This window comes from Protobothrops mucrosquamatus, unplaced genomic scaffold (assembly GCF_001527695.2).
Source record: "Protobothrops mucrosquamatus isolate PMUCROS unplaced genomic scaffold, P.Mucros_1.0 scaffold294, whole genome shotgun sequence".
Lineage (NCBI taxonomy): Eukaryota > Metazoa > Chordata > Lepidosauria > Squamata > Viperidae > Protobothrops > Protobothrops mucrosquamatus.
In genome coordinates this window covers 437,027-452,314 of record NW_015386638.1, presented here as the reverse complement: position 1 = coordinate 452,314, position 15,288 = coordinate 437,027, and the positions used below count along the sequence as shown (strand labels likewise).

Below are 15,288 nucleotides of genomic sequence, written 5' to 3'. Positions count from 1 at the left end.
TATTTTTTCATGTACAACAGATATATGAAACACAAGGCCCATGGGCTGGTGGGGCCCATATCTGGCCCGTGGGACTGCCCAGAGATAGGCGGCAGGTGGGTGCCCCCCAGCGCACACACAGGAAGCGAGTGCTCGGGGGCCGACAATATCCGGAAGGCAGCCCGCAGCCTGCTGGCCCCTTGGGCCGCACCCTCTGGAGCTGCGCAGACCACGCAGCACAGGTGAGTGAGTGCTGTGACCATCGTGCCAGCCCTCCAAGCAGCAGGCAGGCAGGAGAGGCATGGGGGAGGCACACGATCCCGCCCACCGGATGCACCATGCCACCGCCTGTCCACTCCATTCCGTCTGTCTTTGCTTGCCTGCGCCCACGACGGGACAGGTGGCCATGCGGTGTGTCCGGTGGGCTGGATCCCGTGCTTACCCCCTGCAGCTCTGCCTCTTTTTTTGGAGAGCCAGCCTGGCGGTCACAGCGCTCAGAATCACCTGTGCTATGCAGGCTGTGCAACCCCAGAGTGCACTGGTCAAGGGGTCAGTGGGCTGTGGCTGCTGCTGGACACTGTTGGCCCTCGTGTGCTCACTGCCTCTTGTGTGTGTGCTGGGGGATGCTCGGCTAGGCTGGTCCAGGTTGGAGTAATGGGGGCTAGTCTCCTGCCATTTCCGGGGAGGCCCCCGCATGCCAGTTATGGGGCAATCGCGGGCCGGATCCGATCCACAGGCCTTGTATTTGACATGTCAGTGCTGTTGTAACTTTGAATGGTCACTAAATGAACTGTTGTAAGTCAAGGACTACCTGTATTTTGAGATTTTTCTGGATCTTGTAAATTAAAGAATATATGCTTTGTGTATGAAGGAATATATTAAAAATAGGACAATATTTGTCAATGGAATTTTTTGTAAAATGAAACGATACATATTATTATAATGATACCTGTTACCAACTACATAAAAATCTGCTTTGATTATGGAATTGCAAGGCTTTTGACAATTTCTCTATTGGAGATAATGCTCTTACTGATGCAGTAGTTCACTTGTTATCTTTTGATAACAAAATATTTTAACCATTATATTTGTAAATTTTTGATTAAAATGTTAACTATGTGGGATAGTGGAAAAAGGTATATATATGAAAACAGTTTTCAGTTCAATGTGCAATAACATAGCTTTTATAGTATAAAGTAAACAAATTTCTTCTTGTTTTTAATCATGACTTTGAAAACCTTTATAGAATAGAATAAAAATAGAAATTTGAGAGATTAGGGCAGAAAGCGGCCATGGTGGTCCCAGTGGTTATCAGCACACTGAGTACCATACCAAAGAAAATCTTGATACCCACCTAGTACTTAGAAAATCTACACACTGACAAAATATTTATCTATCAATCACAACATGTTGCAATGCTTGGATCTGCACATATACTAGGCTGATACATTATGACATCCTAGGTTTTTTTGGAAGAATTTAATGTACATGAAGGCCAACACCAGTTAAAGAACTGGCACCTGTGATTTACAAGTTTTGTGTATATAACAACAACAACAACAACAATAATAATAATAATAATAATAATAATATTTTGTCTGTTAATGCTACAAATAATTATTATACAGATAGCCACTGAGCTTTTTCAATTGTGGAAATTGATGCACCAGTAATCTCTTGATTGCTTCTGGTAATATATGTTCCTTAAAAGCAAATCTAAACTTAATTGAGGATATTCCAAATGTATAACAGTTGATGTTCAAAATTTCATCTTCCATCTTTTCTGCAAACTTGGTAATCATCAAATCACTAACTAAAGAGTGGATTTTAACAGATACCCTCTAATTGTGGATAGCATCATTTCCTCTCTAATATTCTATCTTTTTAAAGTTGTCAAATTAAATACTCGAGCAGAATTGTTCCAAGTTGCCCAGAAAATAAGTTCAGAAGCAAATGAATTTAAATTAAAAGGAAGTAGATTTTAGTAGTTGAACTTTTAAAATTAATGCTTAATGAAAAAGTTGTTCAGCAATGGAAGAGGCCTCAATTAAAATACATACCATAAGTGATCTCAACAAACCAAACAGAGATTTTTAAGGCAAAATCTTGTCACATAATATTTTATTTATTTATTTTAGCAGGTCTACTCAGTGTTCATATCTTCATTCAGTCTTGGTCACTATTCTGGAGTTAAAAAAAACACTGGCTTTGACGATATAAGGTTCCCATATGTACTCTCATAATAAACCTGTACATTTCTTGGAAAATTAATTATTTATACTCTAAATGCCAGGTAACTAGTGATCTATATACTTTAGATGATATTGAGAATCTGTCCATTATAGCAAAACATTATTTGATTTTCTTTCCTTGTTGAACCACTGATACGTGACTTGAGTAATAACAAGACTCGGTGATTCAAAATATTATATTATAGGCAATTAATGATTTTTGACACTAAATATTCAAATGTCATTTAGATTCCATGTCTGAAAATTTGGATAGTATCATATAAAATTTGTGTTGTTCATTAACTTTTATATTTACGTTACCTTGCCTGTGAATCATTCCTCCATGCATAATTCTTGCTACAATGCAATGGTTCAATTCATTCATTTTTAAAGTGATTCCCTAGTAAAAGAAATAAAGTAATTTAGATAGTCACAATAAGATTATTCAAGCATTGATCCAGCTTAAGCATTTTAACATTTGACCATGCAGTAATCAGATCTAACCTGTCTCAATTTACCACTATACCTATTAACATTTTATCTCAACTCACAAATCACATGCCCAGAAATTATATGCATACTTTTTTTTATCATACCTCAAAGAAATACTTTAACTTTTTGCTCTTTAATAAATAACATTGTGAACTGTGGTACAGATATATTTTAAAAAGCTGTAAGTGCTTCCAGAGAAGTTATTCAAACACTAAGTGCCCTATGAATAAGAACATAGATCTTCTTTTGAGAAAGTGCAGGAGAGAAAAATTTCCATTCTGTTGATGAAGGAAATACTATTTAGGAGGAGGTGATATCTGGATATAATACACAGGATACTGAGAAGAAAGCCTTTAAATTTCAAAATTAAAATTATTTATTCATATAATTTGAGTATTATTTCAACCTAATTGAATCAACCTTTTCCACGATAATCTAGATTTATATATATTAAAAGCTTTTTTGGTACAAGCTTTTCTCTGGCTATTAAGATTTTACTTCCAGCATTTTTTAAGTTAATGTTCCTTTCATTTTCCCAAGATAAATTTATAGTATTACAAAAGATAATTCATAAATTTGATATATGACTGGCTATATCTTACATGCTTATAAAATTAAATAACAAAATTTATCTATTTACCATTGGTTCATCTGTATTTTTTTGGAATTGAACCAATCGCACTCTTGTGACATTCTCCATGTCCATGTCTCCATTGATGCTTTCTGGAGAATCTCCATTTAAATACGGAGATGTGGGAGGTGGAGTAACTCTTAATGCTTCATCACTGTAAACTTCATGTGCCACTACATCATGAGTTTGGAGTAAGGCCTACAGAAAGATATAATTTTCATTTTTGGTTATCTTTTGGTCTTAATTAAAGCATAAATTAAAACATCAAGCTATTCAACCTAGTTCAACCCAAACAACATGTGTTATATCACTTTCAGTTTTCCTAACAGTAATGATATCTCAATTATACATGTGACAGGCATTTCCATATATTACTTACTCATGCAATCCTAGTCTAGTTAAGATGCACAGAAAGGAAGTGTCCTTGAACAAAAAATTGCTGATTCTCTGAAAGTCCTTTATTTTACTGAGTTTCATTGTGTGTTAAAAAGGTCTCCAGAAATATGCAAGAGAATCCTTTCTTCCAAATGGATTCCTCACCTATTTTCAGAGCATTCTTTGCTTCTGAAATGTAACAGTTCAAAAGGAAAGTATGCAGTGTCTAAAATCACAATGTCCACTTTGCAGAAGCTAGCATGTTCATATTTATGTATGATAAAATTTCATCAAATATATTTTCAGTATTCAATTCAATTAAAATGTTAGTATTTTCAATACTTACAGTATTCATTTTACTATTTATATTAATGTTTCAGGAGTTAATGTTATTTCTAATTTTGGATTGCAAAATTGTAAAAAATTTCCATGCCACGTCTAGTCATGCAAACAAAGTTCTCCCTTCATTTATGATTCTTCAGAAATATTTACAGACAAAATTGTGGATTTAATATAATATGTTGTTCATTTAGTAAAATTAGCATATACAAACTGGCATGATTCAGAATCAATACAAAAAGGACCTGATTTCCTGTCTGTGAAGGACGACTAAGCAAACTTTATTTTCTACAATTAAAGTTGAGCATATTGATAAAATAGAATAAAACTCTTAGACAAGAAGTCATGTTCCTCTTATTAGACAAAGTATCAGAAGGTGAGTTCACTGAGTAAGAGTAGGCTGTCTTGAAAGGATTGACAAACAACTGTGGGGTAAAATAATTTAAGTAAGAATTGGCATTGCTATATAATGGAATACTATAAGACTGTATCATTAAACTGAAATCATTAAAGAATAAACTATCACTATGATATTCTTAATTAAGATTTTATTTCTAACAAAATTTAGAATCCATAATTGGATGACAGGTTGAGCCATCTAAAATATCTGTGGAAATTCCAGTAAAAGAGAGGCCTGGTTAATGTCAATATCTTTTTGGATTTAAACACTTATTTTTCAAAGTTTATAAAATTACAGCATTTTTGTTTTAACATATTGTCATATTTGATTTACATATTACCTTATTGTTATAGGAAACTGAAGGATGCGTATAAATATTTTAAATAATTTTAAAAACCCATAATATTTATTATGTATTTTTCTATACCCATAATTAATATATTGCTATTTCTATCCATTATCCACTGAAATTAATGGGAAATATCCGTGCCAAAGATATTAGCTTCCTTAAGTCCAGTTCGGTGAACATTGGGACAGAAATAATTTAAATATATGAACGTTCAAAATTCATTCACTAAAATTCAATGAAAGGTTGTATACATTTCTGAGTAATTATCTACCCCTTCCCCAATTCTTATTACTTTCAACTAATAATTTCTTTCGTGAATCTATTTTCCATGGGAAATATTAAAAAATGATATCATAACAATTAGTTACCATGAAATGAGGTTGAGTTAAAATACGTTTAAGTTCTTTTGCATCATTATTTTCTGGGTAACATGAAATTTCTTCCAATACCTGTCAAGCATAAAAGTAGATATATGAATAAACTTCGGTAACAAATAAAACTCATATTTTTGAGTCATGAATTACAATAGACATGTCAAACACAAGGCCCGGGGGCCGGATGCAGCCCGTGAAGTGGTTTCATGTGGCCCGCGAAGCCATCCTGGAAACAGTGAGGGAACGGCCCCCGCTACCTTGGCCCTGGCCGGCTGGGAGCCAATGTACAATTTTGTGGTGGCCATCTATGTTGAAACACATTCAGTCTTAGCTCCACAAGGCCGTCCAGAAACAGCGAGGAACCAGCCCCTGCCGTGTCGGCCCCGCCCCCTGGCTGCATGCTGGGGAGGTGTCACCCTTTGTGAGGAATGAAGAAATGCACCATGCCTTGGCGCTTGCCCCGGTCCCACCCCCTTCTGTCAGAGACCCTCAGATCTGTCCCACTCCTGCCCAGGCCCCCACAGGTACCCTTGACGCGAACGATGTAGAGCTGGCCATGCCCACCCAGTAGGCCACACCCCACTCCATCCACGCCCACCCAGTAGGCCACACCCCTCCTGGCTACCCCTCCCACCCCCGAGGGCAACCACAATGCTGATGCGGCCCTCAATGAAATTGAGTTTGATACCCCTGAATTACAAAGAAAAAAGTCTGAAAGAAGGGATTTATTTTCACTTCCTACATTGGCTTATATTGTAAGGAAGACTTTAATAAAACTTTAATAAGATAATAAAAACAAAGCTACATCCATAAAGATAAATACAGTATATATAAACCAAAAATAGGGCATGCAAATTGAGGCAGTTGTAATTTCATTCAATGATGATTGCAAACGAGAGGTGAGTATAGGGCAGCGATACATGGTAAATAAAAAAAAATCTATGAGTAGGTAGTTGAGGCAAAAGGGAATAAAGTTTGAAAGGGCAAACTAGGTATAAGAGGAAAAAACTCAGGAAATGATAGGGAGAAGGGAAGTTTTTGTTCGTTTGAGTAATCCACTGTGTCTTCACTTGTGAGACTACTGTTACTTTGCAAGAAGTGACAAGAAGTAAAGAAATCAATATAAGTAACAGAGGTGGGAATGATTTCTTTGGTTCTAAGCATCTACTTTGTTAAAAATTATTCCTCTGAGTCAATATTGATTCCTGGCAACTATCTAGATTAGTCCCTGCAGTTTACTGGGCAAGGCTATTGTCTCTCTCCTACTGTTGAAACGGAATATTAACCAGTTGCCAAGCATCCAAATTTTGATCATATGACCATGGGGGTGCTGCAATGGTTTTAAGTGTGAAAAACAGTCATGAATCACTTTTTAAAATAATGTAACTTTGAATGGTCACTAAATGAACTATTGTAAGTCATGGACTATCTGTAACAGGAGGCTATAGGTTCAGTGATGCTCAAGAAATGGATGGTTAGAAATTTTTGCAAAGAATCTTGGAAAATTAGACACGAGTATTTGTTTATCTGTTCAATTTGTTTCCTGTCTTTTATCTGGGAGATATTCAGATAATTTAAAAAACAATGAAACATAAAAATGTTAAGTTTGTTGAAACAGTGAAACTGTTAAATGATTTAATCTTCTAAAAGAAAAAAAATAGTGGCTTACTGCAACTACACAGACATATATACATACATACATTTCATTTACAAATTTAAACTATTATTAAATTTATTAAATTATTACATTTAAACTATTTCTAAAATTACCTCTTTGGCTCTCTGTACAGCATCACTTGGTGGATTCCTGATTTGTGGTGAAGATTTTGTATTAATTTTGTCATAGAGCTGTAACAAAAATACACAACATAATATGAATATATTAAATAATTTTACCAGCTTATTTTATAAACGATTTCTGAAAATTTCACTTAAAACATCAACAACTGCTATGTTGTAAATCTAATTTTCTATAGATAACTGTAGAAAATATAACCATTTCATTTTTTTTAGATATTTAGCAACTTCTTGCCTGCTCATGATACTTCATATAAAGACACATCAGAAATAAGCAATGCTATTTAATCATATTTTCTTGCCAATAGCAATTTGTAATAATTTAAGATATTTACTGTACAGTAAATGCATTTCTTAATATTTCTATAGACTTCACTCTTGGAATATTTCCTTCAGCAAGATAATCAACTAAAATGAGGAAATTAAGGAAAGATACTTGAGCTGCCACCATCTGCATTTTTGCTTGAGAGGATAAGTTGCATCCTGATTTTTTTAATTCTGAAACTGCTGAATTTGCAAGTGACTGTTTTTCATTCTATGGCCAGGGACTCATTCAATATACTCATCTTCTTTTGATATAGTTTCAAGAAATAAACTCGCCATGTCAGTAATGATGAGCCTAACCCTCACCTACAAAAGTTGTGCTAGGATGACACTTAAATGCCAGATATTAATGTACAGTGTGCCTGTCAGCACTGTGGAGGTGCTGTGACTAGCTGCCACATATCAGATTCTGAATCACATAGAAACCAATGTACATGCAGTCACTGTGAAGGCCTGTGTACTGCAAAGTATTTTCAAGATCTTTAAAACTTAACAGCAAGGGGACAATCTGAATATCCAGGGGAGGGAGGGAGGTATTGCCCAAAGGGCATGACCATGGGGTCCCTAAGGATTCCCTTGGCTGTGGAACCATCAACAAGCTTGCTGTCACTGGGCACGTAGTTTTCATTGGGAACAGGTGGTCCCATATATATGAAGGCCCTAATCCATTTAGGACTTTAAAGATGACTACTGGAATCGTGAATTGTAAAACATTCAATGTAGCTTCTATAATAGTGACGTTACATAGGTGAACAGAGGCATGCCTATAACTAGCTCTTGAGTTACTCTGATCTCCAGTTAATGCATACATTTAATTTAAAATGAATGTAGATTTATAGAAACATGTAAAATATTCTAAGTAATCTAATATGTGTTTATTTTTAAGATTTTACATTATTTTAAGCAGGACACTTCTGAAATTATTGTCAACGTACATCTGCAGGCATCTGGTATTTATGCTACTTTTGTGAAAAAATGTTTGCAAAGCTTGCTCCGTATTGGTTTCAGGAAATTACTGAAGAGATTATACTGAAAGAGAGCATTTTCTGTCTCATCTGCAGTACCAAAAATACTGCTAAGAATTGCCCTAAGTTCAATTAGTTTGGTTTGATATTTCTTATTCGCTTTATTTTTTTGATTATAGCTAAAATTAAATAATCCTTTTTAAAGAGAAAAAAAAATACTTACATCTAGTAATGTATGAAGATGCTGATCCTGAAAAACACTATGCAGAAAGTCTAAGTCTTTTTCACTGCAATCTGTAAGTGCATGAATTTCTTCTAGGCTGTCTAACACCTGTGAAACTGCTCCTATTATTAAGCACAGGGAGAAAGAAGAAAGAAAAATATTTAGGACAAATCATCATGTTGATCATATTTCATTGAATAAAATATGAATCTTTAATAATGCAGTCTTGTTTTCAATGAGGGTAATATTTAAAGAGCAATGTGTGAAATAAATTTAATTTTCGCTTTTAAACAAAAAAAAATATGTTCAAAGGATAATGTTTAGTGCCTGCCAATTGTAGAATGGATGACCTTGAATATGTAGATGATTTTAAAGAAAGAATTCAACAACCATTATGAAAACATCAGCTTGGTTCAGACAGACAGACAGGAGGGGCTGAGGAAGAAGCTCAGATTGCCCTACCTTGATTCTCTTTATTATAAGAGAATATAATTTTTGTCAGACTTTCAAGATTCTGTTATTATATCCCATAATAATAAAGCAGAGTTTGGTACTTTTACAGTGTCTTTTTCCTGATTTCAAAGCTCTGACATCATATTTTGAATGTGATTGTATCTTTTTGAATAAAAATGCTATAAAAATGAGGCAGAAAATTAGCAGTATCATGTACACACACATTTAAACACGTTGCAAAACAAAACAAAAGCATCCCCTTGAAAAATTTTCAGGAGAGAATTCTTAATTTATAAATCCTAATTATAAAACCAGGAGCTAGAAATTAACTTAGAAAACTAATCTGACTCTGCAAACAATTTCATGTTGCATGACTGTATAATAAACCTACTGATGCTGATTATATCAATTTGGGCGTTCCAGATAGTAAAAACTGTGAAAACAGACCATAATTGGGGAAATTTCTCAATCTTATCTGAGAGATATTAATTTCAAAAACTTCAGAGAAAAGTTGAACTATACAATTTTTGAAGGAAAATACAAATTCAGAAGGATAGATGAGTCAGAAAACAGAGACATAATTGAAAAAAATATATATTTAAAGTTAATAAAGGGAATCTACACAAAACAATATGGCTATACCAGGAAGTTTCTAATGCGGTATGACTTAATTCTAAAGCTCAAAACAAAACTTTGTTATATTAGGAGCCAAAACATTATCAAAGATAACTTAGGACCAATGTATATAATTATTAGAGTAATATACAGATTATTTTAAAAATAAATCTGCTTTTTTAGTTATTACGATTATCAATGGTTTCAATGTGATTAAGCTTCTCTTCTGAAATGGGTTTAAAAAAATGGGGATTCAACAAGTACCGGTAGTTGTTAAAAGGGGAAGGTAATTTTGCAATAACTGAAATTATTGTAAAGAAAAAAACTTCTTATATATTCAATATGGCTTAAATGAAATCAATTTTGATTATGATTAAAAGTTTAATGTCTTGGTTAACAGAAAAATACAAATTCAAGTGATGTCTGAGACCTGTAATATAACAACAGGTTTTTCAATCCTATAGGGAGAAGCATCTGTGAATTTCTCTGTGTGTTTTGCCTACCCTACAAGGAGACTTCAATAAGGATTAGTTGAAATAATGGTAAAAGTGTGACTTGAAGCCCAGGATAAAGAAGATAATTAACAAACAACTTACTCTTTTAAATGAGTTTAAGTATCTAAGTGAAAATATTTTCATTTTTTCCCCATACTCATAAACTGTAATTTTGAGACATTCGAGAGAATGCAAGACTGCTAAAATAATGGAAATGATGTCCTTATACTTAGAAAACAGGGAAAAGAAAATCCACAAAACTGGATGTAATATTATACTAAACCAAACAGGTTAAATGAGTTTTTATAAAACAAGACAAAACAGATTGATAAGGAGTAAATAATATCAAGTCAACCTTATTTCATCTTTTTTTTGTAAGCATCACTGCGTTATAGAAATACTATCTTTTTCACAAGATTTCCTAACATTTTTCCTTAGATGTATCAAATTAATTGGGCAGTTGTATTCAATTACAGTAATGCTTAGTAATACCTCTGAACAGAGGTTTCAAACAGAATATATTATGAATTGCATGTCGACAGTGAAGAAACAAAGAACTGTTCTGAGATCTCAAATGGAAGACATATTGCCCATTTAAATAGAGATGATTCATATACTTCTGATGTAAAAATTGGTTGAGGAATAAATGTTGAAGATAGATCTTGCTAATATCCATGCCACTCATATAAAAGTTATTCATTCAAGACTATTATTAGATTTTTACAGACATGGAGATTTAACATCAGTAATATGCCTTTTCTGACTGTAACTATTTTATTTTATGGTCAGTATATTTGAGTATATGTTTGAATGTGTCTCAGTTATGATCCTCTTGTTTCATCAAAGATCAAAGTCAGATCAAGGATATTTTAGATAGATATTGCACAATCTCTAGCATTACTGGTCAGTAATAAAAATTGAAGAATACTAATATATTTAATGAAGCCTTTTAATTACATTTTGGCAAGAAAGCAAGTTAACTAACAGATGCATTAAATCATGAAATTATAAACACCAGAAAGTAATGCTCAGTTGTTAATTTTTGCATATAAATACATTTATACAGGTTTTTGGGTTGTGTGAGTCTGTTCTTTTATCTATTTATTTATATAGTGTTCTTATTTGTACAAATAACTCAATGCAACAAACATACCCAATACATCTTCCTCATCCTATTTTCCCCACAACATCAATCCTGTGAGGTAGGTTAGCTTGAGAGAGCGTGACTGACTTAAACTCACCCAGCTGGCTTTCATGGCTAAGGCGGGACTTGAACTTATGCTCTCCTGCTTTCTAGCATGGTGCCTTAACTTTTTTGTCATTTTTGCCATCTTTTACTTCTTTATTTTGCCCAGAGTCTCTGGGCAAATGATATATAAATTTTATAAAAACACATAAAAATTGGGAGTTTCTATGAAAGTTACTCTCTAGTCAATGATATGTATGTAGTAATTAAATATTTATATAATACTAATAATTAGAATTCAATGACAATTCCAATTTCTTTTAACTAGATCCACTGAATAACTTCACAATATGCAAAAAATGTCAAAGTAACATTTGACATTTATATTCCCTAAATCTCAAGATATGGATTATCAGAATATAAACTAGATATGTATATGGCTAGAAAAACAAGACTATTTTCCATAAAGATTTATACTTTTCTTTCTGGTGCCCTTAAAGATAGATACTTTTAAGAGAATCTATCATGAACAGATGTTGCAACCTTATTTGAAAAAGAATTCTTCCCTCAAATTAAACTTTTAAAACAAATAATTTTTACTGTACAGGTAGTCCTCAACTTACAACAGTTCATTTAGTGACCAAAGTCACAACGGCATTGAAAAAAGTGACATATTACTGTTGCAACATCCCCATGGTCATGTGATCAAAATTTGGATGCTTGGTAACTAGTTCATATTTATGACAGTTGCAGTGTCCCGGGATCATATAATGAGCTTTTGCGATTTTCTGGCAAGCAAAATCAATGGGAAAGTCAGATCCACTTAACAACAATGTTGCTAACTTAACAACTGCAATGATTCACTTAACAACTGTGGCAAGAAATGGGGCAAAACTTATTTAACAAATGTCTCACTTAGCAACATAAATTTTGGGCTCAATTTTGGTCGTAAGTTGAGGAGTACCTGTATTCATCTTCTACCATGTTCTTTAATTGCTTAGATAGTATTAAAACTAGGATATGTTAAGCAAGGAAAAATCATGATTTAATTATGCAAAGCCAAACATAATAGCTAAATGCATAGCTTTAGAGGAAAACAAAGGATACCTACTTTCTGCAGCTAGAAGTCCTAGCAGGAAGGCAGCATTTGGACAAACAACAAATAGTATGAGGATTTCAAAACAATTGTAAAAGCTGCAACTAGGAGCATTAGCACAGCCGCAAAACACACACAGAAAAAACAAAAACAAAATAAAAACCTTCCATACCTTACTAAATTAAAAAAATACAGTATATGACAAGGATTTACATTATATTTTCATAGTGCTGCACATCCAACTTTTTAGTAATTATTAGTTCTGAAATTTAAGGAAGTACAAAATACTTACTGCTTATGACATTATGTTTAAGTGAGGAAGCTCACTGATTTGTTATATAAACTGTTAACACAAATATATCAGATGTATATATTTTTAATAAATATAGGTTGCAATTGTTAATAACTGTACTGAGGTCAATCTATTAAAATCAACAGTTATATATGAATAAGGCTGTGAAATTAAAGTTGGATTAATCATATATTTAATATTCTCAATTAACAATTAAAAATCAACACTGCTTTTATTAAATTTGAAATTAAATTTCATGTTCTAAAAAACAAGTAGTGATAACCCCAGTAAACTTATGATAGCATTGTCATGGTTGGTAAATAGTAATTGCAGTACTGTGAATATAGTGTATGTATTCAGGTACAATATCGGAACTACAATGTGATGCAACCAACCAATTTTATTGTAATTATAGGAATATTATTTCATATATATATGAATTGCCACCTTGAACTTCATACCTATAGCTTATTTTTCACATGTTTACTATCAGTTAAAAGTTAACTAAATTCTATTCTTACAAAATAAAATGTTCTTCTTTCATTTCAGAAGCAAAGTACTATAAATATATATACATTTATGCAAAATAAACAGATAAAATAAAACCATAAATATAGCTAAATAAATACTGAATCCATTAATATTTTCAGTAGCACTTATATCCTCTTCTAATTTCTTTAGAAAATGTTAAAATTTAAATGTCAACCGTTAACAGTAAATTCACAAGCAAAAAGGAGCTATACAGTACTTGTCTTTTCTTAAAATTATAACATTCGTTTACAGAAATTCTTCATGGATTGTAGGGCTGCATATTTTTACACTATATATAAAAATAGTAGTTAACAATTCTAATAATGTAATTATTTTACATAAAAACGAAACATTTCACTCACTATAAAATAGGACTTTTCTTTAGCATTCCCTCCCAAAGATATTTTCTTTTTACTCCATACTAGATAATCAGAAATTAGGAGATAAAAACATATTCTCACTCCATTCATAAATAAATAATCAAATGAATTATATTTTAACATTGGATTAGTAAATAAAAGAATGATGTAATAGATCAATTCTAAGCACAATTATTCTGGAGCTATCAGATCTGGGTTAGGGTGATTTCTAGATGGCAATAAAGAGACAAACTTCTGCCTGATCTTATAGCTATGGTGTAATCAGAAATCTCACTGTATTTAACAGCCTTAATTCCAGCCTATAAATTATATAGTCAAGATGGGCAACACAATCTGTAAACCCACCTACTTTAGCACATTAAGCCCAATCTTTTCTGCCCAGTCAGATTTGAAAAGAAAAATTATTTCGCAGCAGGGGGAAAACACCCTAGAAAGCAGGGCTTTTTTTGTCACAGAATGCCCAGAACGGAGTTCTGGCACCTTTTTTTGGATGGAACCTTGTAGGGTAGGCAAGGCGGGTTGTATGACATGTGTGAGTTCCGGCACCTTTTTTTTGTGTGTGCAAAAAAAGCACTGCTAGAAAGCAAAGTGGAATAGTCTTCAACAGTGATTGCGTTGAGATGTAATGCGATTGCAGACTTGGATTATATTCTTTAATGCTTAATACTGCGTTTCCAACTTTGATTCTATAGGAACATTTATAAGGAAAGAACATTAACTTTTTATTGTCCACTGACCCAGGCTTTTCATTCTGCCTTGCACTGGTATGGAAAAAGAACAGGAGATTGAAACAGTTAATCTCACAGCTGGTTGGCAGACCACCAAGAGAAATCTATAAAACATATAGAGTTTAATCTACCAAGCTTTCGTCAAGTGCACTTGACATCATCAGGGTTAAAAAGGCAAATGCTGGGAAGGTTTATATACAGTCGTTCAACGCCTGCTTCCGGCTCCTGGAGCGTGTAACCGGCCCCAGCTGATCCTGCCGTACTTCAAGCGTGCTGCCTGCTTTGATGTCCGGCTCCTGGACATATGAATGATCTACCAAGCTTTCGTCAAGTGCACTTGACATCATCAGGGTTAAAAAGGCAAATGCTGGGAAAGATTTATATGAAGTCGTTCAACGCCTGTTTCCGGCTCCTGGACGTCACCTCACTCTTTACCTCCATCCCTCAAGACCTAGCGGTTAGGGTCTTAAAAGACCAGCTGGAGAAGCAAGGAAGAACTAGACATCAGGATTCCCTGCATGCCGAGGACCTAGTAAAGCTTTTAAAGCTATGCTTGACTACCTACTTCTCCTTCCAGGGGGTCATATACGAGCAGGTGAAGGGTACACCCATGGGCTCACCAATATCCAGCGTGGTGGCGGAAGCGGTTCTCCAACAGTTGGAGCGAGAGGCTAAGAACCCGGTATCGACCCAAATTTTGGACTCGATACGTCGACGACACCTTTGTGGTTGTTAAACGGTGCCATCAGCATGACTTTATGGGAGTGTTAAATTCCATATACCCGGACATACAGTTTACTGTGGAGGAGGAGGTCCAGGGCTCGATAGCCTTTTTGGATGTTCTAGTCCAGCGCTCGTCAAATGGCACGTTAAACACCAAAGTCTACCGGAAGCCCACGCACACGGACCGTGTCCTCCATTACCACAGTAACCATCCGACCTCCCATAAAGCCAGCTGCATTAGGACCCTATTCAAACGGGTACAGTCGCATTGCAGCACGGCTGAGTCAAAGACGGAGGAGAGGAAACACCTG

The 15,288-nt window shown here is 34.2% G+C and overlaps 1 protein-coding gene across 2 annotated transcripts in view; it reads right to left on the bottom strand.

Moving 5' to 3' along the window:
* Nucleotides 1-15,288, bottom strand: part of CASK (calcium/calmodulin dependent serine protein kinase) — a 176,407-nt gene that overhangs the window by 44,954 nt on the left and 116,165 nt on the right. For both annotated transcript variants that reach the window (XM_015814899.1, XM_015814900.1), the window contains exons 11-15: nucleotides 8,480-8,601; nucleotides 6,941-7,018; nucleotides 5,165-5,245; nucleotides 3,343-3,531; nucleotides 2,532-2,610 (exon numbers count right to left, since the gene is read on the bottom strand). In XM_015814899.1, the coding sequence (XP_015670385.1) occupies nucleotides 2,532-2,610; nucleotides 3,343-3,531; nucleotides 5,165-5,245; nucleotides 6,941-7,018; nucleotides 8,480-8,601 (549 nt within the window). The remainder of the gene's footprint in view (nucleotides 1-2,531; nucleotides 2,611-3,342; nucleotides 3,532-5,164; nucleotides 5,246-6,940; nucleotides 7,019-8,479; nucleotides 8,602-15,288) is intronic.